The sequence below is a fragment of the Varroa jacobsoni genome, unplaced genomic scaffold, assembly GCF_002532875.2.
Source record: "Varroa jacobsoni isolate VJ856 unplaced genomic scaffold, vjacob_1.0 scaffold_44, whole genome shotgun sequence".
Taxonomy (NCBI): domain Eukaryota; kingdom Metazoa; phylum Arthropoda; class Arachnida; order Mesostigmata; family Varroidae; genus Varroa; species Varroa jacobsoni.
In genome coordinates, this window is record NW_019212946.1 from 238,051 (window position 1) to 264,388 (window position 26,338).

At 41.0% G+C, this 26,338-nt stretch overlaps 1 protein-coding gene and 1 long non-coding RNA gene across 7 annotated transcripts in view; one reads left to right on the plus strand and one right to left on the minus strand.

Moving 5' to 3' along the window:
• LOC111260620 (uncharacterized) overlaps positions 1 to 7,281 on the minus strand; it is a 109,066-nt gene extending 101,785 nt beyond the window's left edge. For both annotated transcript variants that reach the window (XR_002680448.2, XR_015311138.1), the window contains exon 1: positions 7,196 to 7,281. This is a non-coding gene — a long non-coding RNA (uncharacterized LOC111260620). The remainder of the gene's footprint in view (positions 1 to 7,195) is intronic.
• LOC111260590 (allatostatin-A receptor) overlaps positions 1 to 26,338 on the plus strand; it is a 93,761-nt gene that overhangs the window by 44,527 nt on the left and 22,896 nt on the right. For 2 of the 5 annotated variants that reach the window (XM_022833470.2, XM_086968402.1), the window contains exons 1-4: positions 7,872 to 7,974; positions 13,424 to 13,568; positions 15,482 to 15,790; positions 24,784 to 25,029. In XM_022833470.2, coding sequence (XP_022689205.1) covers positions 15,706 to 15,790; positions 24,784 to 25,029 — 331 coding nt within the window. In that variant the 5' untranslated portion in view covers positions 7,872 to 7,974; positions 13,424 to 13,568; positions 15,482 to 15,705. Of the gene's footprint in view, positions 1 to 7,871; positions 7,975 to 9,341; positions 9,515 to 13,423; positions 13,569 to 15,481; positions 15,791 to 24,783; positions 25,030 to 26,338 lie in introns of those variants that run through there. The other 3 variants (XM_086968397.1, XM_022833473.2, XM_022833472.2) reach the window with 2 other exon arrangements.

The following is a 26,338-nucleotide window of genomic DNA, read 5'->3' on the forward strand; positions in this document are numbered from 1 at the left end:
TGTACAGTATCAGTTAAACTAAGGCAACTGACTATAAAACAAGCCATTTTTACCAGGATTTCAGCAACAGGTATCTTCTGGCATGGCTTGCAATTATCGAAACACTTCTACCCGTGACATGATTTGTCGAATTCTTGAACGAAGGAATATCTCCCTATACATTACTCATACTGAACCCCATCGTCGCATCACAAACAGCTGTCGGCGTGTGGAAAAGATGTTCCAATAAAGAGACGGTGCGTGTCGAAGTCTTCAAAGCTAGCAGAGCCTGGTGGTTCTGTTTTTTTCTAGTTCTTTTATTGAGGCTCGTTATTGTCAGGCAAAGAGGCAGTATCTGTCCTAAGGGGGCGCACAATGCGCGTCCTAAGCTCTTGCAGGCCATGTTCATGACGGCCGTGGTAGCGGCGGAAGCAGGGGCAACGTAGTGGGATGGGTCCTTGGAATATGGTAGGGTAGAGCTGTTACGAACTACTTTAAGCCTACTGGGAGTAATTTATCGTTACGTAGCCATCAGTGGGATAACTGATCGAGTAGGTGATCTCTTTGGAGTCCGACGCGACAGTAGCTGCAAAATTGAGAGGACAGAATGGCCCTTGGGAAATGACAGACAAATGCGCAGTGGGAGCGGCACGGGAAGTGATGGTCGTCGTGGTTGGGCACTGTTAGGAAAATCGCTCGAGTCCAGGATGACCATTTACACAAAATGAGGGTCCAACGCGATCTATGACGATAAAAACCACCACGACAGTCACAACGAAGGCCACCGAAATGAACTCGTCGAAAGCGAAACACATCAAAAGGAAGAAGAACGCATAGGATAAAAAACATAGGAAAAGGACGTGAACGCGAACGGACATACTTTGTTAAAGTAGTTTACGTCGCTGTGGAGCACTCGAAGGCTACCCTGGCAGTGTTAAATTCAGTGCTGCTTAGGAATGCCGCGATGCAAAGAGAAAACACACTGTACTACACGCGGGCTTTCCGCTACTTCGGCGTTGGCAAGCTAAGGGAGAAGCTAATCAAGAAAAAGTGGCATTATCCTAACACGAGGGTGGAGTGGATACGAGAACTCAAGCGACAAGCAGGAAAATGACAGAGCCAATAGAAGGTCGTGAGAACAAAGGAAAAATGAAAAAAGAAAGTCAATATCTATGTCCAATAGTGTTGTAAACTTGTATTGCTCTCAGTGGGATAAATGCTTTCGCATGTATAAGCCTTAAACGATATGATGCCACTAATGTCCTCGATAAATTCAACTGCGTGTTCCTAGGAGTAGCAATTGAGGTTCAGTATTTTCTCAAGTCACCTGAAGCTAGATGTTAAAATTAGCTGTGTAAATTATTTTCAATAGTTGTACCTCGCACCCAGAAATATATCATTTGACATACAGATATATATGCGTACACATTGTTCGAGTTCAAAGATCATTTAGGGGGCAACATCTTGGCGAGTTATCTACTGAACCTATACTAAATCATTCGAAAAGCATTTTACTTCATGAATAAAAACCTGTATAAGATTCAACAGCGAGGCAATGCGTGTGCTCACATGGTCGAAAAAACGGTTGAGCACAGAGCCCATAAAGGCTACTGGCATGTTGCTTCAAAAATGCTTGCCAATGAATGTGGCAAACTTTCCAGTAACAACGTTGATCTGCTTGCAAATTAGGGTAATACTTCAATACTATAGATACTAGCCTAAATACTACTAAATATTATAGATAGTAGCCGGAAAGACCGCAGCGCACGGATATGATTACGCATTGTAGGGGGGTGATGACGAGAAAGCAGCCTTATATTTTGCTAAGATAGCAGCAGTAACCGATATTAGATACAACACTATTGTAAACGATAAATGAGAAAAACAAACATAATAATGACAGCTTAGTCTTTACTACCTGGCCGGCAAACTAGGGCAAAGTTTTCGTGGTAAGGAATGATGAAGCATCCCGCACGCACAATTACCTAGTTGAAGAAGCACCGTCGTGTATACCAGGACTGCACTGGCCGTACGGCTTGATAAAAAGCTTATAGATTTATGTCACAAACATATTAAAGGAAGGGTTTGCTTCAAAGCAAGTCTGCCGCAATCCTGTAATAAATGGTTTGTTCTTCGTTCGACTAACGGAACCGGCTTCCACGTTTAGAAAGGACAGGGATGAAAAGTAGTACCTCATTACACACACATCTTCTGGCCATTTTCTTTATTTCCTTCGGTTCTTTCAGCAGCCGCCTTACACGTACTACTTTTAGTCGTCTAGTTTCTTCTGTTCCATAGAAACAACCTTATTTATATATATAATCAGTGGTTAGTACATTTTTGAATACGAAGCCAGTACTAAATGGTGCTGTTTTTATGCTAAGCTACAGTCAAATGATGATACACTGCTGACTAGGTTGGAGTGGATTAGTTTTATAATGCTATAGAGTTAGGAAATCCTCCTTCTCTCCTCGGTTTATTTTTTTTGTAGTGAAAAAGGGGACAACGAGGGAACAGCGGGAAGCCAGCGGTATTCGATACGTTCGCTTAAGCCCGTCGCAATATTTGCTGTCTCTGTCGGTCAGTGAAAGTCTGCTTCAGATCTGTCGACGTCGAAATATTAAAAAGCCAAATGAGGTTGACAAGTCAAATAGCCGTGTTTGTCAAAGATATCCATTTTCTGTTTGAGCAAGGATAAATCGTATAACGAAGATGGTGTATACGTAATGTTTAACAAACCATAACTTTCTGACCGTTCTTTCTTGTTAAAGAATTATAGGTGGAGCACGATTAGCCTTGAAATAAGGAAAATGAATCTTGCAATGCTACTAAGACAATATCATATGGAGCTTCAAGCGATTTACACTCGAAAGATAAGTGTGAAACGAATAGAATTCCTCAAGATATTCAAGGTAACGTTCCAGATGACCAAGAATACTGGAAAGAAGAAGAAGAAGAAGAAGAAGAACTAGAAGAAAAAAGAGAACTGGAAAGGCGTTCAAAAAATCTGCAAGGCAATCAAGTAGTGAGCTTGGCGTCGGCAATTTGGGAGTCGAAAGTGTTTTAAGATGTTATACATAGAAAGATTACATTCCAACAACTGGTACATGCCGTCAGGTTTGACGATTCGGACCGAAGAAGACAACGAGAACAATACTTGGAAAAGTATGAACATTTTCAGGGAAGATCCTTTAGAGCGATGAAGTTACATTAAAATAACTAACACGATTGGTAAAGATAGCGAATGCCATTTCTAACAGAGCGAAGCCTCTACGCATGTTGATCGTATGTAAGAACGTATCTATCTTCAAACAGATGGATCTGACGAGGAGTTCCCGTAGGGTACCCTGCCCACTAGTTCGGCCTTTTTTTTGTAGGTACATTTTAGAGGGAAAGCCTACGCTGAAAAATCGAAAAGTCACAATTAAGCAGAATGAAATGTTTCCAACCATTATTAGCAGAAAGCATTGACCAGAATGGCAACAATTTTAGACATCTGCGGTACGATGAAAAGTAGATCCTTGTGCAACTTAAATAATATTAGAAGTTGGAATAGAAAATTGTCTATAAATTTTTTGAAACAACTTAGCTAGATATAAAACGACCGTGTCGAGACAGATAGTGGTCGATTGCAATGTATGCTAGAGAAGACATTTGAAATAAGCCTACGCATACGTATTTAAGCAGCTGGAGCTGTTCTCGGAATGATTCGTAGTAGGAGATATTCAAAACAAGTGACAGACTGTAGCCTTTACGAAAGAAACGAAAACAGGAAGCCAAATGAAGGAAACAAAGGTTTGCTACAATGTGATCCCCTGATAGTGTAAGTATTTAAATGTACAAAATGTCCGAAAATAAAGCCTAGCTGGAACTACCCTGTAGGCATCTTCAGAAATGTCCACGTTTGCATCGACCAAAAAATTATCATGTAAACCTGCGATGAGGCCGGGTCCTCAAACAGTATCTTTGTGCGTTATCACTCAAGACACTGTAGTTGCCTATCGCCATTGTATTTCATTCTTAGCCATAGCATGACTACGCTAATGGATTTCACTGACCCAAATAACCATTTGCAGCATCAGCAATCGCTCTAACTCTAGATAAGCATGGTATTACTTGCTCCGTTTATGTAACCATGTCGGTAAAGTTGACCGATAAATTGTTTTACTCTAGCATACTTGGTAGCGCTCGCATCTGCAGCTACCTTAACATCTTTTCGATTTCAACATTCAATAGTAGTTCCAATTTATAGCGGGTATAGGACGTATGTATGCTGAATAGGCACAATGAGCTACCTTCATACCTATCAATGCGACATCCAGATAAAGACGACTAAAATATCCTGCTTATAGAACAAGAAAGTTATGCTTTTTTGGTTCTCGTACATATGACACCATCATCCCCACTGTATCTGTAACCACTGGAACCAATGATTTTTCTATTTAATTCGAAGCCGACATACGATCGAGTATGATTCACATATCCATTAAGACAAATCACACACTGCGCTACCGTTGCGTTTTTCGAGTGATACCCTCACCTACCCCCCTCACGGCTGAAAACAGTATACCAATTTATTCGTCAAAGACTCTTCGGTTGTCTGATCAATCTGAACTTGATAAGATAAAATTATATGAGGCACAAATAAAGCTATATGGGTCGCTAATTATTACGTACGAATAACAAAGCCATCCAACAAAACTAAAGGGAAAACGCTTTTCTTTCTAGTAGGGGCTTTGATTGTGACTAGAAGGGCCATTGATTTACAGTAATTCATTGTAAAATTAAACACGTTCAGGATTACGCCTTGACTATCATAGACTCGTATGATATTGTTCCGCGGAACGTGAAGTTGGCTTGTCAGTGGCCCAAATACCTGCCAAATCCGCGAGTGGACTTTTGTTTAGGAAGCAAAAAAGAAAGATAACAATGTGTGTACCCGACACTCCCTTCAATGTACTGAAACTCGTGTAGCTATACTGGCTATTCGTGATTCAAATATACGTGATTATCCATAATAAATTCTGCTTAAAATCTGACATTATTCGCAGTGTAGGCTGTATGTCGTCAATGGGATGGGATCCAAGCGATGCGTTATGCCGATAAAATGGTCAGGACTTTTATCAATAGCAGCTCGAGATATAGTGGGGCTTCACCTCGCCTTAGCCCACCCCACTCCCAAGATGTCTGTGTATTATAACTCAACGTAATGGCCTCATTAAAATAGCTTTAATTCGCTTGCTTTAGATAAGACAGGCAATAAAAAACCATGAAGTGGTCGTTTTCATTTCTTATCGAGAAAATATAGAAAATGCTTAGTTTTCGTATATAGTCTCACCTTTTATAGAAGGTTACAAAGAAAAAAAGTCCAGCGGCGCAAATTGATAAACCGAATTTATGGCTTTTGCATATCCAAAAAGATCTAAAAGTTTAATAGTATTCGAATTTGAAGTCGATGTTTTCTTGCTAAGAAAAACTGAGTAGTTCATATAGCTCCTGTCCTATGTGGCTTCACCTTTTCCTGTGTATAATATAATGTGTCATACACATTGTCGCTTGACCATTGTCACGCAGGACCACGATTCCAGTAGTGTACGATGCTGAAATCCCACCAGCGTTTCACGTAAACCGGCCAATTAACCCTATTCGCGACGGACTCTAGTCGCATTTCAGTTTCGCTCATTTTCCGACTATTTGCCCCTCTGTTGCAAAATACGAAAAAATAACTGTGTTGTAACTCTGTCCCCCCCTCTCTCTCGCTCTCGCTCTTTGGTCACTATAACAGATAACAATGCAGACGTAAGGCTGTCAGGTGCCGGATCATAATCTGCAGAATAATAAATATGGTCTTTACACAGTCCGATATACCTGACAGTTGTCAGAATCGTATCAAGCATCTACATTATGGTCCATTTTCCCATAGGAGGGCCTTTGATACAATTAAGCTATAGCTCCATTATCATAAGTTTTTATCTTTTTCGTGGGAATCGCACGATGGTATGATATATACGCATACGTCTATGAAGCCTAAGCATATCTTATCAATGGTGGCTGGCGTTATAGCCGTAATAACCATAAGTACATTTTTACATATCCGTTGTTATATACAATCAAGCAAAGTCGGCTTTGTTTTGTCAGTTATTAAAAGGACAAATTAAAATTAAATACCTAATGACCTATGAGATAAGTGTGCTCAGGATCGCTATCCTGTGTGCGTTCTTCACGTAAGCGTCTTCTTTATCTTCTCGGTTTTAAATGTTTCGTTGCTGACTTTCACTCACAAGTGCCACATCTACGTGCACGATATATATCATAACAAGGGCTTAGGGTCATAACAACGAAAGAGATCATTAGCTAGATCGCTAAGACAGAAAAAGATCAATTAAATGGCATTTGAGAAGACAGATGAAACGATAGAGGTTTGCCTGGTAGTAGGAAGTCGCTGTCGTTATTCCATTCAGTGCTATCTCGTATATCTTTTATATGGTAGAAATGCGAGTGAAACTAGACCAAAGTTTTCCTTTTCATGGGCTAGTGGCTCCGTCCTTTGTTATATCTAGTCCACAGGATGGAGTAGCTAAATAGACGAGTCCTGTGGGCACGTTCTATGCGCGGTTTATGGTTCTCACCATCAATGTAGCCAACACTTCTCCACAGCTCTATATATCTCGCTGTTTGTAATTACGCATTGTTAAAATTACCCCATATAATTTTTAGGTTTTCAGAATATGCGGTAGCAGCGAGCGTTGTTGTAATGTGTATCGTACCATGTCTATTGTCTATTGCACGTGTGTATATTTACGCGTACCATGTAGATCGGTGGGTGGCTATGTGTTTCTGTGCATACCTATATGTGCCAGTGATCTCTAATAATATAATTACAGTTTTCATCAACTATACATACACTTCGGCGTCAAATCTACTTTCGAATGTACCATACATTTGAAGCTGCTAGTTCCCCTTTTGCGCTTTAGGAATGTTTAGACCGAAGCTGAGTTTGAGCCTCTACTACATGTACGTTTAAAATCTAAAACGTGATATTTACTACGGAGGTCAAATAGGAATGGTACAACTGGGATCAGATCAGTCTGCCGAAATTCATGAAAAGCAGATTTACGCTGCGTGGTGTTAGCACCGATGTGAAGCACTGTGCGCCGGTTATTGGCCATCTTGTTTTTTGCATTACTGAAATATCGGCTATCACGAGCGAACTTACCGACGTGTAAATTGAAACGGCAGCTTCATCGCTATCCGTGGCTTCGTGCGTTTGTAACAAAGAACTATTTGTTAAGTTCTTTTGTTCACTATGACAATTTTGCCGTAGCTAGCTGACTTTATTCAAAGGACTTGATGTTCCGTTGGTCGCCGTCGCTTTATCTTTGAAGCCTGCGGATCACCGACATGATGCACACATAGCATCATTATGAATATGGCATTCCAGTGAACACAGTCGTAGCATAGTAGCACAGGTCAAATATTTTTAGCCCATTCAGACAAAAAACTGGGCTCGGATAGATTATAAGGGAATCTGCTTTCAATCTGTTCAACAGTATAACGAGGCACAAGGAACGCTGCTGGTTGAATAAGGGTACCAACTAAAGTGCACAGCTGGATGACGCGGCACAGTCGGCTTCGGGCAAACCATGAAGCGAACCTCTGCTATAGTGGAATATCTGACTAGTTAACGGATGGCGGGAATTAATATATATATATATATTTCCCTTGAAATATTAGAATATTTTGTTAAAAAAGCGCGCCAAAATATTCTGTCTTGTAGTTCATTGGGCGATATGGGCAGCCATGGTGGCTTCGAACATGCAGTTCCTCATGACCCCTGTGCACATGTTTTCTCGTCTGTGTTGTTCTGTTTTGCTTTGTTCTATACGGATCTCATTGCCTAAAAAGCAGCCGCTCCTCGTGCTATGTTTTTTGAACAAGCCTCTGATACGTATTCTGTAATCGAATGTCAATAGGAGCCTATATTCACTATGTGTGGTATGTATACACTGTTTTGATTTAGTACACATTCTCTCCTAGGCTGCAGTTCCGTTACTACTAACATGGAGCAAAGTGGCCTCTGATCCTTTAGAATAGCCTCGCATCTTTCTACACTGGGTAGACACGGTTTCGTTCCTAATTTCATGTGAATCTGTGGACAGGCAGCTTGTCCTCGTTTAGAAACCTTTCTGCCACTTAAAGGATCTGATCGGTTTCGATCTTCAACAATAGACCGAACACCGCCGAACTCTTCTTCGAAAAGCAGACAATAAGCGAATCTTTTTTTACCGGTCAAAGCACTCTTTCTTCCGTAACATGCATTATCTTTTTTTGGTTGACATTTTAGGCCTCCGTTGACTTCTATCCGTTCACGTTTTCATTAGGATTAGCGTTGATCCGTTTGTGCAGTGTTGTCGAACTAACGTTGTCTTTCAATTTATCTAATTCCTTTTCTAGCCATCTTACACGATTCACAAAATAGGTAATACAGTTTGTTGTCCCGTACTGCCGTGGGCGAACTGCTTGTCATTGCGAGCGCCGATAGCGACCGACCACTGGCGGCAAAGCCACCTTACCCTCGGTCCTGCGTTACTGCCGTCGCTGTACAAGAACAGTTTCAAATTCAGGCCCCCTAACGGTGCCCGGCAATGCGCGCAAATTTCACGACTTTTCATCTTCATAATGTTGGACCGCTTCGGATTTCTAAATAGTAGTAGGTTGCTGAGAGCGGTGTTCCGTCTATCGGCGCTCCAGGAGTGCAAAAGTGCTTCTGGGATTAAAATTTACAACCTCTAAAGGTACTTGGCCAGGCGGCTTTGGGCAGTGCTATTAGATACGCCTTCCAATCCGTGGTTATCTCCCGCTTTTGCAGTACGGACACACAGCTTCGATAGAATAAAATTTAAACGAGATCGTTTTCTGATTGAATGTTGGGCCAATTCGGAACAGCAATTACAAAGAAAGCTTGCGTTTGACCTCATAGGTTCAGGGTCTCTCTTTTTCAAGTTCGAGAGGTTTTACAGCACTACGATACCATTAAATGCTTTTCCTTTGAGATTTGTTATAGAGCGCACGACTCAATTTCACGATGAGCAGTAAAAGCATATTGTCGCCAACAAATATTCTCAGATGCACACACATTACGTTCCTCCTGTTTGACTTCAATTCCTTATCCGGTTCATCGGCATTAGATCGTATGTATTAAATGAAACAACGCACTTTGGTAATCGTTGTCGACACTGCTTGCACAGACACCAGCGAGCACACGTCTCTCGTAGACCTTGCGAAACAAACAGCTGTGTCTGTCGTAGATCGAAGCCTTTCCGTTGTGGAAACAGCTGGTAAATTTAGGATAAACGAGATTACCTTATAACAGGAGCTTAAAACTATCGAAGTAGCTATTAGCCGCTAATACTCCAAGCAAGGTCGCTTCAACATGTGTGTAGTCGCAACGTAGATTTAATATATCTCCAGAGGCTTCATTAGCAGTTTATCTTGCTCGATGTGAAGAATCATGTCAAACTGTACCATTCTCAAGGTAGAGTCAATTGCATCCGACTTCACAAAGAAGCTATAGACAAACGAACAGCTGGTATTGCGACTGAAGTTTAGGAAAGAATTAGGTGATTGCTTTCTGTGCACGACACGATCAGTTTGCCCTGCAGCAGCTGAGCATAAACAAACGTTCGCTTTTAGGGGTAATGGACCGCTTAGAAAAATTTGTCTAAAAGAACAAAAATAAGTTTACACAATGGTCTTGCGAGAATACTTTAATATTAGCCTTTGTGTTCTAAGCAAGGTTCTCTCACGTGCTTGTTCCAGTTTGTGTTTCAAATAAGTTGCATCTCAAGCAACACATGCAAACGAGTGCCTGTTAGCAGTCAAGATTTTATAAACCCGTTCAGATCAGTCATACACGAAGTTTTTGAGGACCGCCTTGAACACTGCATCATTTCCTTGCGATCATTTATTGTTCTCTGCAGAAGCTATACTAAACATAGATAACTTTGAAATTAATACAAACCTCAGTGAAATCAAGCTAGTTTCGACAGCTCCTCCACACTGCTGGATCAAGCTACCTCTCCTACAGGTGTCGGTATTTGAGCTACCTGTTTGAGTACCTATAAAGCATTACTACAACTGACAACAAAAAAGGTACAAAGTATTATATGTCGAATGAACAAAAAGTACGTACGAAGAATCATAGTTTTTAGTATATACAATATCGTTTGGATACCGTTTAGACAACATCGTATAGAGGATAGCTATATTCCTGCAAAGCGAGAACATGCACACAGAAGGTGATTTCCTTTCAGTAGCATAGGCCGGTAACTGTTCGGGCCTTCGGTTCACCGGGAAAAATGTACAGACTAAGACAATCACATCTCCTCAAAAATAAAGGCTTCGTTGTGAGCAGCCTCATTACAGCCTGGCAGGCTATCGCTAAGGGCAAAAAGTCAAGCTCATAAGTCATCCTTGACGCACACAACAAAAGCATTAATGGCTCAGCTTTTGACAATACAGGTTCGATCGTTTCAGCTGTCCGAAAAAATGCGCTGTATAGCTAATATCTGTTTCCCCTAAAACCTACGAGCTTTGTAGTTGTCTTTGATTGGTATACAATCAAAAATTAATTAATCATTTTTGCCCATTTTGGCAAATACAATGGTATGACTTCTTCCCTTAGCAGTGGTGTTAGCTTATATGTAATAGACACTCTATTTCTCACCTATCCTGATTTATTGGCATATTTGCTTAAAATATAACATGAGTACAATTCATTGATTTATATTTCGCTCAACTTGATGAATCTATATAGTGGCATCTTCAGTTGTTGTTGTTGTTGTCATAAACGTGACAACACACGATTGGTTCAGGGAGTCAATCATACGTGTATGTCTGGGAAAAGCCAGATACTAGTACTGATAGTACGGACAAGAATCTGTATCTCTGTTAGCTAATTAAACGCCAACGCCAGTATCGGTAGAGGTTTGAAGCAAGGAAGCGCACTCCTTTCATTAAGCGTCAAATGCTTCATGGCAACATCAAAGACCGCAAGACGGTTCGTACAACTCTAATGATCTTTGCTAGGATCGTTACAATTACGCACGATACACTGAAACAAGGACGACAGAAATAAGACTTTAAAGGAAAGGAAAGGTGAGGTACCGGAGATAGCAGGAACAGCAACAGCAACAGCAACGGGCTTTGAAGTAATAGCCTTCGGTCTTTACAAGCAAAGGCGTGTTAACCGCATGGACAAATGATCAAAAGAGATTCAATGGTTCTTGCAACATAAAAAACGCCGTAAAGAGCGGTGCATAAGCATAGGCAATGGCTACATGTGTACATCGAAACTGTAAAAGCGTTATTCTAATGGGATTTGAGTCTCTCGCATAAAATGCGAGATACTCAACTAGATACGATTGCAAGCAGAATTAATACGTAAATCATATAGTAAGATCCGTTGTCATGTACTGCTATGAGCGTCGTAGGTAGTCAACGTAGGCGCGGTTTGCTCAAATAGTTACGGCTGATGTAGCGGTGGCTGGCGTAACTTCGGCTGCTTCCGGTGCTGGGCCGGCGACGATAACGGCCTTGGCGATCTCTCCTACCCGGCCTGCTTTACGTCACTCTAATAATGTGATGTTACGTGTATGAACGTACGAACAAGATTTTTTTGTATCCCTGTGATTATATCTAATATATGTAAGAATACATTCAGAACTATATACAGGCAAGATAGCGGAAAGGCTGTGTAAGGCATCTTAATACGATTTGCATTCCATCTGGAAAGAGTCTTCTAAATCTGAAGCTAGCCGGCAAGCGGCAGCCTCTAACTTATTTGGTCTCGTTGTGAAACCGTATGTCAAGGTGACATAAGTAAGCAATTGAGAGCATGAATCTGTATACCCATATAAACACCAGTGGTAGGTTTGCGAAAAATAAGGGTAAGAGGCTTGGACGCTCCTCCTACCTGAGTTCTATTTTTCCTAAAGCTTCAGCAACTGTCATTTATGTCGCTTTATATATTCGGTATTTGTTCGTTAAATTTCTCATGGTACATAGTTCACGGTCCTGGCAGACGTCCTCCCATCCCGATTTAGGGAATTGGTCAGTGCCATACCTAAGCGAATGATCGCTTGCCACAGTATGACAAACTAACTGAAAAAAATCAGTTGGAAAAAGGCAGAGAGTGGGTCTAAGAAATGGGGCAGTGGCACAGGCCTGTGGCACCCGATCGTCTGATAGATTTATTTCCTTGTTACATCTGTCCGCGGTGTGAACTGTTCTGTAATGGAAATAGGGCCGCTTTATTTGCTGTTGCCAACGGCAATAGACTTTAAAACTAGCTTTAATTTGGAGAGAAACGAGACCGGTATAGGAAGAGTTTACATTACGAAAATATGGGTCGGACATAATAGTCCAAAACCGGCGAGGATTAAAAAGTTCTCACTTAACAGAAGGCGTATCTTAGTTGCACTAAGTTGGACTACACGTCTGTTATGGAAGCTGTTGCTACGGGTGCTTTAACAGATGCATCGTTTGGGCTGGCTCTAGCCTTCTATCTTTCAAAATTTTTTTTTAACTACGTCTATCTCACCGAGAGGAGCATCATTTTCTACGTTCTATGAAAATCTGGGTTTTATTAAGAAGGACGAAGTCAAAAAGATTCGAATCAGAATTTAGCAAGTATATAAATAAGTCAGTCGTAAGGACAGCAGTAGCTTTGAAAACAGATAGGGCGAAATTCATATTTAGCTTACTGTGTGCTTAACACAGGTACGAATGTGTAAGTTACGAACCTACTGGGTTTAGATCCGACAGTGTAGCTATGTTCTACGTTAGGCTCAAAGAGCATATGTAGAAATAAACAACAACAACAATAGTGATATTTTATATGGTGACACTAGGTCATGCTCCAGGAACTGAGAAAATATTATCTATGAGCAAGTTGACTCGGGAAATTTTGGACTCGGGAAACGAGACTTGGCATGTCAGATCGCTGGTAATCTTTGGAACATACGTCTCCGGTTTTGTAAGCTTCAAAACCTTCGCACACGTAAGGTAGCACTCACACGCTGTTTTTGAGCGCAAATTAAAAGTTGGCAACAATGGAACAAATAGTCATTTATATGGCTTATTATATCTTCATCATCGTATAATCCAATGGCGCCTATTACGTCGATCATAGCATCCCGTCAATTTCAAAACGGACATACTTAAAAAAAAATCACCGAGTTTATTCGACACACGATTGTAATATGTTATCGATAAAAAAAAAAATGCCGTGAAAGAAAAAGTTTTGAAATCCAGTCATTATTATTATTACTATTATTTTTCGGCGATCGACAGGTATCAAGACAGTATATGTACTAACTAGTAAACAGAATATGCATAGAGCGTCCTTATATTTACAGAATCGTTCGTTCTATTGCTATTTCAGATATGTGAAAGCTGTACACAGCTACGGACAACCTAGAGTTTCTAATCGATCTATTTGAAGCATGGATTGTTTAAAAAGGATTGCCAGAGTATAGCCACATACGAGATATTTGAAAGAAGATCCTAACAGCACCATGAGGATAGCCGTAAGTACCAATCAATATTAAAAAAAAATCAATACGTGAGTGAGTGCTTACGATAAATTTGCTATTGAGAGGAGAAGCATCACCCGTTAGGTCCAATAAAATTTCGTCCTGTCTGTCAATATGTTACTGCTGCGACAATGAGTAACGTGTTGAAAATCCGTGTGAATGGATGCATCTACTGCGTGTGAAGGGACTGAAAGGTCATACATGACGGTCACTTAGATGGTGTGTAGGCAGAAAAATTCAATATAGCTGAATTTGTTTATACGCTTACGCTATACCTACTAGTCTAATAAAAGGAGCAGCAAAACAATACAAGCTTTAGTCTGTTTTCAGGCCTGGTGGTGAAATCTGCTCAATTATCCAATGTTCAATTCACGATGTTTTTGTCCATTCAGCCCACTTCTGGCGGGTTGACATTTACGGGCGTTACCTTTCAGAGATTCATCACTATTTTTGAGCATAGCTGATCCATTTTACGAGTTAACAGACTTTAAGATAAGTACTAAAGTGCATGAGACAGTAACACGTTTATCAGACAACCTAATAAATTCTAAGAGGGTTTGGCAAAACATGTTAAAACGACGACTGTCAGCGAGCCTTTTAAAGAGATTTAGTGCCTCACCAGCTATAGCGAATACGCTTCCTAATGGTTAATGCCAGCAGAGGATTGAAGCTGTACTAAGACCGTCTATCGCCAACCTCAAACAGGTTAGATTATCGAATGTGGTTAAAAGCCAGAAGAAAATGCTGGAAAATAATTTCTTGCGTTTTATGTTCTTATTGGTTCTATGCCCTTGATGAATCACTCAGGCTTACCGAGATACTACAAAACCTGATGAAACGAATGCGCTGGCCTGCATATTCTAATACATTGTAAAGAAATGCTTAGAAAATCTCTAACCAGTCATTGAGTGGCCATTTAATTTTTCCTTTGGGGTCTTTTTTTACACTAAACCTACCACTGCCAGTCGCTTTGACCGTTTTGCGAGCTCACATATTTGAACTGTACGCCATTAAAGATCCACGTTTAGTTATAAAAACAGTTTTCTTTAAAGATCGGCCGTTTTGCCGGACGCGGTAGGAAGGGAAAGGAGGTAGCCAGTAGTGTTTTAAAGTGTATACTCCATTGCCCCAGACCAATAATGACTCCCGGCGCATGCGCCGACAGATCCCCTAATTCAGGCAAAGCAGATTTTCTACTATTGTTTGTCGCGCTGCCACCTGAACCTGCCTTTATACATACTTGAAGCACATATCCATATGCTGTCATTCGCACAGACAGAATCAGAAGAACGCATGGCACAACAAATATGTCAGCGGCAGTAGTAGGAATAGGCGACTGCACGAAATCCTCGAGATCGGGACACCTCCATCCTCATCACCACTGCCGCAAAAAACGAAGACCACAGACTTCGCTAAATGTGTTGCAGAAAAGATACAATTCGAGCAATGGAGGGAACTGCTGAAGCTCGATGCCTCTCCATCCGTGTCACTACCGACATCGACTCTTCAGCGTGATATAGCGCGCTCGTTCCTGAAGTCGTGTTGGCGAATTGACACCAACTTCAAGGAAAACTTGCCTTGTAGGAAGCGCTTTTATGCGCAGTTCAGTAGTATTGGCAATATTCATATAGAGTTGTATGCTAAGATGTCTCTCTACTGTTGCCACTGTTCCTGCAATAGCGAATGATAAGAAACTTTCTAGTTGGCTTCACTTCTTGTCATGACGGATGTAGCAGTAGCTAATTTGGCGGCTGTAGAGGTAGTTCATTACAGAACTAATATTCGACACCCTGTGCATATACGAGTATTCCTTTCTGTATGTTTGTGATTTCGTATCTGGAGTCTTCGTGTCATGTATTTTCACGAATGATTGCTTATGTTTCTGTGCGGTATTACTCTGTTTGCAGATGAGGTGTAGGGGCTGAGTCTGGCTTATACGAGGACCGGCTCAAGGCTGGCCCAGGAGATCCGCTACTAGTGGCTTGGCCATAGGCTGCGGACCACAGCCGCGGCAGTGGCGCACGGTTAAAGGCGAATCTGCAAAAAGCGGTAAATGATTCAAGTGGAAAATGCTGTAGTGGAAGCCCCGCGCAGCTGAAGCACAGCCTGAGCCCTCTTTGTATTGGGGAAAATGACGAGCTTAGAGGCTCTCGTGGCGTACGAAGACATCGCCACAACGGTGGCCGGGGGGAGCCTCTGCGGCGATCTCTGCAATAGTAAGCTCACCATGAGAATGCAGTAGTAGACCCGACCCCGTCGCCTTGTTTTGCGACGCACAATTTCATAGACTAGTTAGATAGATTCGTTGCCGGGCAGAAAGTCTGTCTGCTCTGGCTCTTCCCTAAGGGATTATGAATCGAAGTGAACGCAAGGCTCGGCTGCGGGAATTTGTAGGCTAGGTCATGAAGTAGATGTACGCGAACAAACCTGAAGTCTAGACGCATCTCGCGGTTACACATCCTAAGCCATTCGATTTAGCTTGCATTTTAATAGAATCATCAGTGTTCGCTGCTGAATTGCGATAATCTAGTAATGACAACTGTGTTACCCACAACAGATTTTAGCTTCATCTATAACTCCTATTACGGTATCCTCGTAGCGGATCACCTCTGTATAGTGTTGAGAAGTATATCTAACGTGTGCGGTTGTCGTGCCGTTTAAACTTACAGTTAAACTTCGTGCGTTGTAGAAGATGAAAGTAATTGGAATAGTTTGCTATTCTCCATTGCAAATACAGTGGCCTTATTTTATACAAGGCAAATCATTGATCAATTCTAGTTAATGACTCTGCGAGCGTTCTTGAGGTGGCAATAGGTCCTAAGTTTTATTCCGAAATTACTTCACAAAAACAATTAAGTTCGACGATATATATCTTATCTGTATATTTTATCCATATTATATCCTTGTAAAAGTCTTGTAGTAGATAAATGAACTGCCGTGAAGCGTCACGACTGTATACAAGAGTGCGTGTCGGGAAGTGGTCGTTACGTTATTATTACGTTACTGTGTTCCTGTATAAAATTCTGTTCGCAAGAAAAACGAAGTGGCGCTGGTGAACGCATAGTCAGATCACTTGAGACGATCGTTAGATAAGTCAGAGAATGATCTGTGAATGCTTAAAAGCAAATTTTGTTGGCCTTTAGCTTTATTCTCTTGTCTTACTTTTGTCTGTTTGTGTACGATACAGAATATATGAGCCAACTCTGGCTAGTCGTATCACCTATATATTGCTGGTAATAGTAACAATGATTATAAAATGTAAGCATATGCACATCTTCCTAGGGAGATGAGACGTTGTAAGGAAACTTCACGGCAACAACGCGGAGGACACGAGAGTAGAAAATTATCAAAATAATTAAAACGTTATTATGTAAACCAGTCACGCTAACTACATTTGTAGAACGAAGATTCAAGCAGACCTTATTCCAATCAGCGATGCTCTAGAGTCGAAGCCCGAGGCAACGAGACCTCATAATCGTAAATTGCACTATGTTATTTGTCTGACTGGCAAAAAGTAGCAGTCATTAATAAAATGTACATACTGTAAAAATTTATAGTGAATCAGCTCTGTAATTTTCCTCGTGTATCGTATGATAAACTCTCATGCTGGAAATATGGGCGAAGGACCCGATCTAGGCTCAATGGAACAGTGTATCAAATGGTGCTATTTTTCATCCTATAAAAACAATCAATGGTAAATAAGTTCAAACGATGGTAACGTACGTGAACTTGAAGTACGTGACCTGGCGGACGAGTTTGGCCAAAAGCTATCCATAAAACGCCTTGGATATTTATTATTTGCTTACGGGAAATATGTCCTTAAGAAGCACCATTTTAGTCATGTAAAACTGTGGTATTGTGTAAGACTGTCATTTTTCTTAAATTAAAATATATCTTACGAAACCTGTTCGATATGGTTACTAATTTTACGCAGACATTAGTTTTTGAGTTGATATTTCTTTTACTATTTTAGTTATTTCAACATTTGTGACTTATCGTTGGCCAATAATTTCTTCGACTATATTTCCCAAACGGTTTCTTCCGCGACTGCATTCACCATAGCCCTTTCCAGGCTTAAAAAAAGAAAAGATAGCCGTGCATATCGAAATACTTGCCAGTCTTAATTATTTCAGCTTTCCCTCTTAATGAAACCTTTTCCCTACATAAATTTTCACCGAATTCGAGGAAAATTTTAACAAGTTTCAAAATTCCTTATAATGTCAAAAACAGATTTGGAAATTAAGGATTTCAAAAATGTTCAACGATTTCCAGACGCTTCAACAGGAATACTTCACAGCGTTACGTTACAGCGCGGACGTGCGATACCGAGGAGAGTTTCGTGGGTGTTGTTTAAACAAGATATGGAATTGCAATTTTTGACAATATATATATGTATATATATATGTATATGGATAAACGAGCTCTACGGGTTCATATTGAGAGAATATGACTTCGCCACTTACTAAATATATTAGCCTTGCTGCAAAGAAAATCATAGGCAATCTTTTTAACATTCGACAAATCGTAAATGCACCTTGTCTCGTACTGAAGGTCAGCGGTCTAAAGTAATGTATAATACCAGTAGCGGAGGTAAAAGTTGGAAAATTTAAACGTTAATTTTTATTTGATCGTGTGGAAATCGTCGTTATAACTCCATCACCTACTTTTAGTTTTCGAAAGTTTGGAAATTTGGAGCACCTGGTGATTTTTCTTACGCAACACCCTTACACACTGTGTATTATTTTTTACTCTATGCACCATTCAACAGTGTCCTCTTCCCTTGATAAATCTATTTTATTTTGTGCGATAAACGGGACTTTGCATCGAGTTTGAATTAAAAAAATGTATGTTCCTGAAGCGACAAGTTCGACACCTGCAAGCATCTAGAATCGATTGGATCTACTTAGAATTATTGCCTTTTCTAATCACTAGGTAAAATTAAATGATTGATTATACATTTTACAGTGAAAAGAGTTTCAAAAACTGGCTCGATAAGCTTTCCAACATCAAACCTAAAGGTTTCGAGCGAACAGAAATAAACGAATTACTTAAAAGATGGGACCAGGTCGTAGGGAATGAAGGCAAAGTTCGATCGTTGCTGTTATTAGAGTATGATAAAATAACGCGTTCCGTATAACCAGAGCAGAAACGCTTACGCATGAATGTAGCTATATAATAATAATGTTGATTGCAGATGATGCCTAACGTGTGAGTTAGGTAAAGAATACTCAAATCGACAGACTGGATATCGTCACATGTTTGAATTGAGATTGTAGACTTAAAAAACCCTTTAGGATGAGTGGCACCTTATGAGAATTTTTGTTGGACTCTTTATGCGACCCCCATATGATTTATACTTTATTTTTAACGGTACCCTTGATTTTGTGTCGCATTTATCCAACGAAGTGTATCCCTTATAGAAGCATTAAGACATGTACATTTAGGGCTTAATTGGGAACATTGGCTGTTTAGTGCTTAAATGACTGATAAATAGTACCTGTTTAAGGGGTGTTGGAAGAATTAGTTATCTACATTAAGATTAGACAGAAGCAGACGTCAAAGTACGGCCACAAAGTAGTAAACAGTACATTTATTTTTGTATAAGCACGGTTGCACGATACGTCTATGACGACACATCATTGAGTCAAAAACAATAACTTCCTTACTCCCGCAAGGTGTGTCGGGTTCATGTGTCAAAAAAACTAGTAGATAGAAAAGAGGCATCGATAAAATGGCCGCCAGCTTCTGCTAGTTAAAAGCCGACCTGGGTTGACTAGGCTTGTGACTGCACATTTGTCTGCCAGTCCACCGTTCACAAGGCAGACGCTAGAGAATTCTAACGTGTGCTTCGGATATTATAGGCGCTTTATAGTGGCTGAGTTTCGGCTGTGTTCTGCGTTTTTGGGAAACGAAAGTAGAGTACATGACGTTTTGCGTAAAAGGGTGAAATTAAGTGCTTGCAGATGGTGCCGATAGCGCAGAAAGCTCTTAGGGAACAGGCTGTGTATCAGTGCTGGATGCCAGTTAGCACTAACAAGACCAGCTTGATCTGGAAAAATTGATCGTTTCTTCGGGTAACTGGTCCTAACGCGTTCGGACAAAAACCTAAAAAAAGCCAACCAATTCATCCAGGCTCGCCGAATTACCTGCAGGGAGCTAGTATAAGCAATAGGCATCTTACACGATAGTAAAGCGAAACCTTAAACTTGGAAAAATGTAAGTGGATCTAAATCTATGTATTTTCATATTTGAATTTACGTTTCGTTATACCCGGAAAGACAGTCTGTCTTTAACTGCCTACTATTATATATCTACCATGATAAAATGTCAGCCACCTAAGGTTTACCATTTCCTCCTTTCGCTTGTAACTCTAAGTACGCGTCGTCATCACTGAAAAGGTGACCTTTCATTTGACGTACGCTTCTGCCTCTCACGTTGAGCACTTTTTACGCGTCTACGACCACTTCTCGAGAATACGACGAAGCGAGCGCTGCCTACCATACTTGCACAGACACCACACAGATTGTATCAAACTTCTCAACGAGACAATTCTATGTGTTAGAAACTAAAAAAAGGTATTTGCTGTCTCGAACACGTGTTTGAGTGCAAGAGTCAGCAGACAAACAAATAAACCCGCCTCAACCGGAAATGCGCGCCTATCATTTGTGAATGAATCGCCAACAACAGGTGAACAGATCCTCCTGAATCTCGCGGTCGTTCGAGGCCAGCTAAGGAACAGGCGTCTCTTCAAGATCTCTTATCAAAGTTGTCATACGTGTGAAGAAGAGAACGCTGTAGAAGCTAAAATAACATATTTTAGGGTTTCTGTATGCTTGCAAACAATGTATTACTATAATTATTCCTACTAATGCTTATCCTGGAGTTGATGGAAGATGAACATACTTTTGCCACCAAATACTGAATGAAAGGTCGATTCTAATTATGTCCTCCATTTTGAACATGTATTATCATGTTTGAGTAACGCGACCTAACTAACCATGGCAAAGCTGAATTGATACCCAGGCGGGTGAATGCTATTTGAATTTATCTTTTCACTCTATTATTTGTTGAACCGGCCGCTGTATAGTACTTGTTTGACCTGACGACTATGGCGACGACTAAAGGATGTGATCATCAAATGATCGGGTAATGAGGCGTTTGCTGATTTGAATGGTCAAAGTTCCACTCGTTAACGAGCTATTCTCTACTCCTACCGCAGCTCTGTTGTGTTGTCCGAATCGAAACCTGCTTATAACTGGCACGTCATTATTGCATTGACTTTTAAATTTCTGCCTTCACGGGTGCTGCGCTACAGAAATGCGAGATAGGGCCTGTGTTGCAAGCACATATATTTGTCCTTTCTAGTCCCGGCTGTTCCTACCCTGATTGTGTAGACGTTAATACGATTAGCCCACGCACTTCTGTAAGCGCATGAACGGGAGGGGACGTTGACGGACGTTACTTCCCGTTAAAATAAAGTGATCAAAATCACTATTAGACCCATGTCTAGGTTGTGGCTAAACAAAGTGAAGGTAAGTTAAGCGAAGTTAGATAGATTTTGAACGGGTTGACGCACTTTATAACAAATTAGCTAAACAAGCTACAGTTTGTTGCCTAATTGTGCAGCCACTTCTCGAATCGCAAACAAGACAGACAATTTTTCATACAATATTAGGTCAATAATTATTAGATATTGTGTCGTATGAACTAGCAATTGTCTATTGTTTACACTTTTACCGTAACATTTTGCGTTCACGTCCTCGCGTGTTCCCCGTGTGGTCGCCTCTTCCTCATTTAGATGTGTGAATGATTCCGCACGCTTGATGCAACACTCAGCCGTCTCCCTAGTTTCTATGCGCCATTGGCATAGTCCTCCAACAATTATGGCGTCCTCGCACTTCTGTGCGTCGTTGCAGGGCGTGCGCGGCGTCCTTCTTTTCTGTAGCCCTTACACTTCAGATCTGGTAGGTTCGTAAGGTATTTGGCCGCTGTATTCCGGTACGGCACTTCGTCCTTCAGTTAAACGTTCATTCGTCGACACTAGTTCTTCACGGGCGAACACTCTTTTACATTTTTTGCCTTAGTGCTGGCGATCGCTACCAGTATTAACGGTTGTGCGAGGGTCTGGCTCCTGCGGCGATGTCTACAGTCTAATCGATGGATGATGCATTCTCCGCCGCATAAACGAACAGCTGTGCGGCCTTCAGGTCCTGCGGCTCCATCGCTTTTAGAGGTTTGGTTGTCCTAACCAATAGCTACTTATTGCTTCCATTCTGAGCATATATATATATATACTAATGGCAATATAGATTTCAGCATACGTACTACCTATACTCATTTCAGCGCAGCATATCAAGCGATCGTTTTTTTTGTCTTCTCAGTACACTTGGTTTTCATAGACATTTGATTGAGACCACTTAATTCGATCAGGCTTCCAGTTCCCGATTGAAACGCTGTCTGGACGTATCTGCACGGGTCAACTTCTTACAAATCTTGAGTGGCTGGTTACCTCTTGACTGCTCGCCTCCTGCACTTTAAATTCTCGTGTTCTTCTGCTACCATCTCACCAGATAAAGTGCTGCCCCTGCTTATGCATGGTGGGTTAGTCTCTTGACTCTAAATGCTCCAAGGATACACAATATCCATATAACACTCTCATACTGTAGAGTCTAGTTGAGCTTCCCTCACAGCTAAAAAGTCACCGACTAACAGATACACCACCTATTGTAGGCCGGGTATGATTGGAAGTGGCGGAGTTTTTATTTAATCATATTTCTCATGTACTATATCCCGAAGTGGAATTACACGATACGGTGCAAGGCTTAGCAATCTGCGCCGTCGAATGCGGCTATGTTTCGGGCGGAGATGAACGTAAACGTCTTGCTAACATGAAACATAAAATAAAGCCATATGCGTTCCCACCATCACGGTCACCACTTATGAACTGAATGTGTCTACGCCACTTTTTCCTTACACTGGCACTTTCCTTACATTAGGTAATTGTCGTTCCATTCATAACTGACCCAGTGAAATCAATTCATCGACAACATACTATTCTGTCCCCGGACACTTTCCCACAAGACTACAACGGGGCTCTCATTAGCTAAGGATCACGAGAAACCTAATAGCCGTACCAGTTTCGGCCTCTTCAATAAGCCTGTAGTTTGTCCAGAGCAAAACACGCTGCTCAGTTTTTTCACAGTCTTTACCGTTGTCACTCTCCACTTAAATTTTCGGGCCTTCAGTGTGTGCGTCATCGAGAGGAGACCCCATGTATCCTACTTACCGGCAGCAAACAACTCTCGGCTATAAGGTCATCGCGTAGAGTTGCTGCTGTCGTCATTGCAGGAAAAGCAGAACAAAGCAGGCTTGGCCTTTTATAGCTGACTCGTCTCCGGTTTTTCAACGCGATTAATACGAAAGCAGCTGGCTGCCTACTCCATCTCGCTAAGAATACTAAACATGTGTAAATACCAACTGGCGTTGCTGGGATTATTTGCAAGCCGACTCCGCGATCTGGTGTCTGGTATTTCCTATGGCCGTGGGTACTTAGCTGGCTATGTATTTAGCATATGATATAAATATTAACAAGGCTTACGCGAAGTAAAAGACAATCATTCTAAGATAGACGTAAGTCAACTACCACTGAAAGGAGAAAACATGAGGTAAGTTCAAACTTAGAACCTCTAAACAAGAAGTGCTTCTTGCCACCGAACGATGTTAAGCAATCGACTAGTTCCTAACGAGACGTTTTTTTCTAGAGGGACCTGCTTAATACCTGTTGCGGTGAATGGTAGCTCATAAACGAATGCTGTTTTCCTATCTGTAAATTTTACAAGGACGATTTGTTGAGCTGTATTGTACGCCCTTTATGCCAATATGAACATCATAGATCTTGCTTGACTTGCAATAATACTATCGAAATAATATATGGTACTTCAATGGCTTCTCTTGCTCTGGTGTTCGAAGAGAAATATTTTTATGGGAACACGCAGCAGAGTTGTCCAATTGTCTCTGCAGATGTAAAGTTTTTCTGAATTTTCCCCAATTATATATATACATATATATATATAATTGGGGAATATATTTTTGGGAATTGGGAAACAGCACTGCCCCATATATATATATATATGGGGCAGTGCTGTTTGGGGTAATTGCAGTCTTCTGAAATCTCTAACGACGAAGAGGAGTTGAAATATTTTCGATAGAAGTTTTGTGGAGAGCGTTTACGGAATATAGGAAAAGATGTGTATCATTCAAGGTAACAACGTGTGCTTGGAAGAGCACGCATCCTACAAAGATGCGTGCTAAAAATGCTAGAGATTTAATAGCAGCAGGCACAAAGCGGGCTTACAGTGGGGTAACACGTACAAGAAATTAAATGAACAATCCAAATAAACTCTATTCCAGCTGTAATGTTTTTTGCTAACTGTAGTTAAGCCTACTTTTCTCTCCAGTACATAGACACATGCACCATAATTTACGATTATACTCTATTGGCGTAGCTTAAGAAAGTCTTTTTAGATCAAGTGTAAATAAGATATACTTCACACTACTAGACCTTAATATATATAAGACTTTATTGCTAAGCAAGTGATGCTTTCTGAAATGAGACCAAACATGCTTCTTGCACATATGCACTATTTACCAGACGACTGCTATCGTGGTAACATGTATACTGCTTCATGCGCCGTTAATCAGATCGGATTCGTCCTCTCCGACAGCATTGGTTTACTGCCAGTTGCGGAGTGGATGGAAGCTAGAATATTAACTGTAATAGACTGCAGTATTCCTAACTCAGTATCAGGACAGTATAGTATCAGGACTAACTCGTAGACTTAAGTCTACGAGTTAGTCCTGATAGTTGAATTTGTATTCTCATTTTTGTAGCTTTGAAACGCAGGACATGCTGCCCGCTTGCTGGCGACGATACAGTTATCGAGCGCTGTATCTGAAGAACCCAATGAATTGTTATCTATTGAATATGAGAACAAAAAGCTTAATTCTTTTATTTCTAGATGCGTTTTATGGGAGAAAATCATCAAGTAGGCTAGCCTCCAGGCAGCACAGGTCAGAAACACCTACGTCCAAATAAAGTAAACGAATTGGTTTTAATGATATCTCTTTTGGTTTTCCGGTATGTCCTGGTGGGTCTGATGGATCTCTCGATGATCGACGATGATATATTTCGGCCATGTCGATTTGACAGTGTCGAAAGTCGAAGCTAGCAATTCACCTGCGGAAGCCAGTCCGGTGTTCGTTGAGGTCGTCGTCCCCTGGCTATTCGGCCTGATCTGCGTTGTCGGTCTGGTAGGCAACGCCCTTGTCGTTGTCGTGGTCGCGTGTAACCCGCAAATGCGCTCCACAACAAATATGCTTATTATCAATCTCGCAATTGCCGACCTGCTCTTTATTGTTTTCTGCGTGCCTTTCACTGCAATCGACTACAGCATCGGTAAGTTAACTCTAACTCTTGGTGTTAACTGTTTGAAGGCTTTTCAGTTTTACTATTCGCTATCTGTTTACAGTAGTAGCAACGAAATGTAAGATGGTTTCTTCTGGGAGCCAATGAGATCAATGTCTTTCCATTTGTACTGTCCTACGTTTCGAATCACCGGATAAGTACACTGACGCAACGCAGTTGTTAGCACGAGGATGTGGTTTCTATGTAGGAGCCGTGGCGTTCAAGCACTACTAATGCTAAAGATTAATATCAAAAGGTCAGTGTTCGTGCAGATAGTCGATGAGGATTTCGTTTCTCCAGGAAAGCGGTTTTACAATAGGCTACGCAACGGCGCATGCAATGATGATGATGATGATGATGATCTAAAGGACAAAACTCCGCGTTTTTAGTGCATCATTTTGCCCAGTCGAATATTCCTAAGACATCCTTATCTGTGCTCAGTTTATTGGAACAAAGCTCTAAGTCAACAGTCCAACTTTCGGGTTTCATGTATCCCTTCAAAAAAATGGCATATGCTATTATTATTATACTGCTCACTAAGGACTTAGAATCGGTTCAATCAGTTTCGAGCATGCGGAGCGTGCTATCTAAAGAATCGGAAGAAACTTGTTTCTATCGACGACCTCTAGTAAAAAAAAATTTTCGTATTATTCGTGAATGTCAAATATAATGAGTTCTTTTATCTAGCTTGTAAAGCGTTATACTATTATACACATGACAGTAACAATGGTGTCGGGATGGGCAACAAGTATTACGCCCAGGGTAGCTGCCAGAAAGAAGTGGTATTATTTCCTCCCGTTTTATTGTCAACCTCCAATAGACGGTGGCAACACTTCTAGACGTGTTTCTATTAGCGGTCTTGCTGTTTCAGTCACTAGACAAAATCTGATACTTTATATTATAAAGGTCGAAAATTGTATAATGGTAAAACTCTCCTGGTGTAGGAAGACTATTAGTACAAACCCATATTATATGTAAACAGCACGTAATGCTTCTTCGAGTCAGGCAATAAACAGAGCTTATCGCGGAAGCACATAGTTCTTTATGTAGAATTGCTGACCAGAACTCATGTTGACATTAGCTCATCGGTGTGCCGCTAGAGGCAGCTGTATCCCCGGAACAGGCGACTGGCCTATCACCTAACAAAGCCTTAGTTCGTTCATTAGTTTAACGCCATGACTGCCATTCAACCTGCCCGTTAATTGAACCAAAACGGCACGAACCCACCATATCACCCAGCTTGTTGGCGCGAAAAGTTTGTGTTTTCCTTACTAAAACATAGGTATTTTTTGATATACAG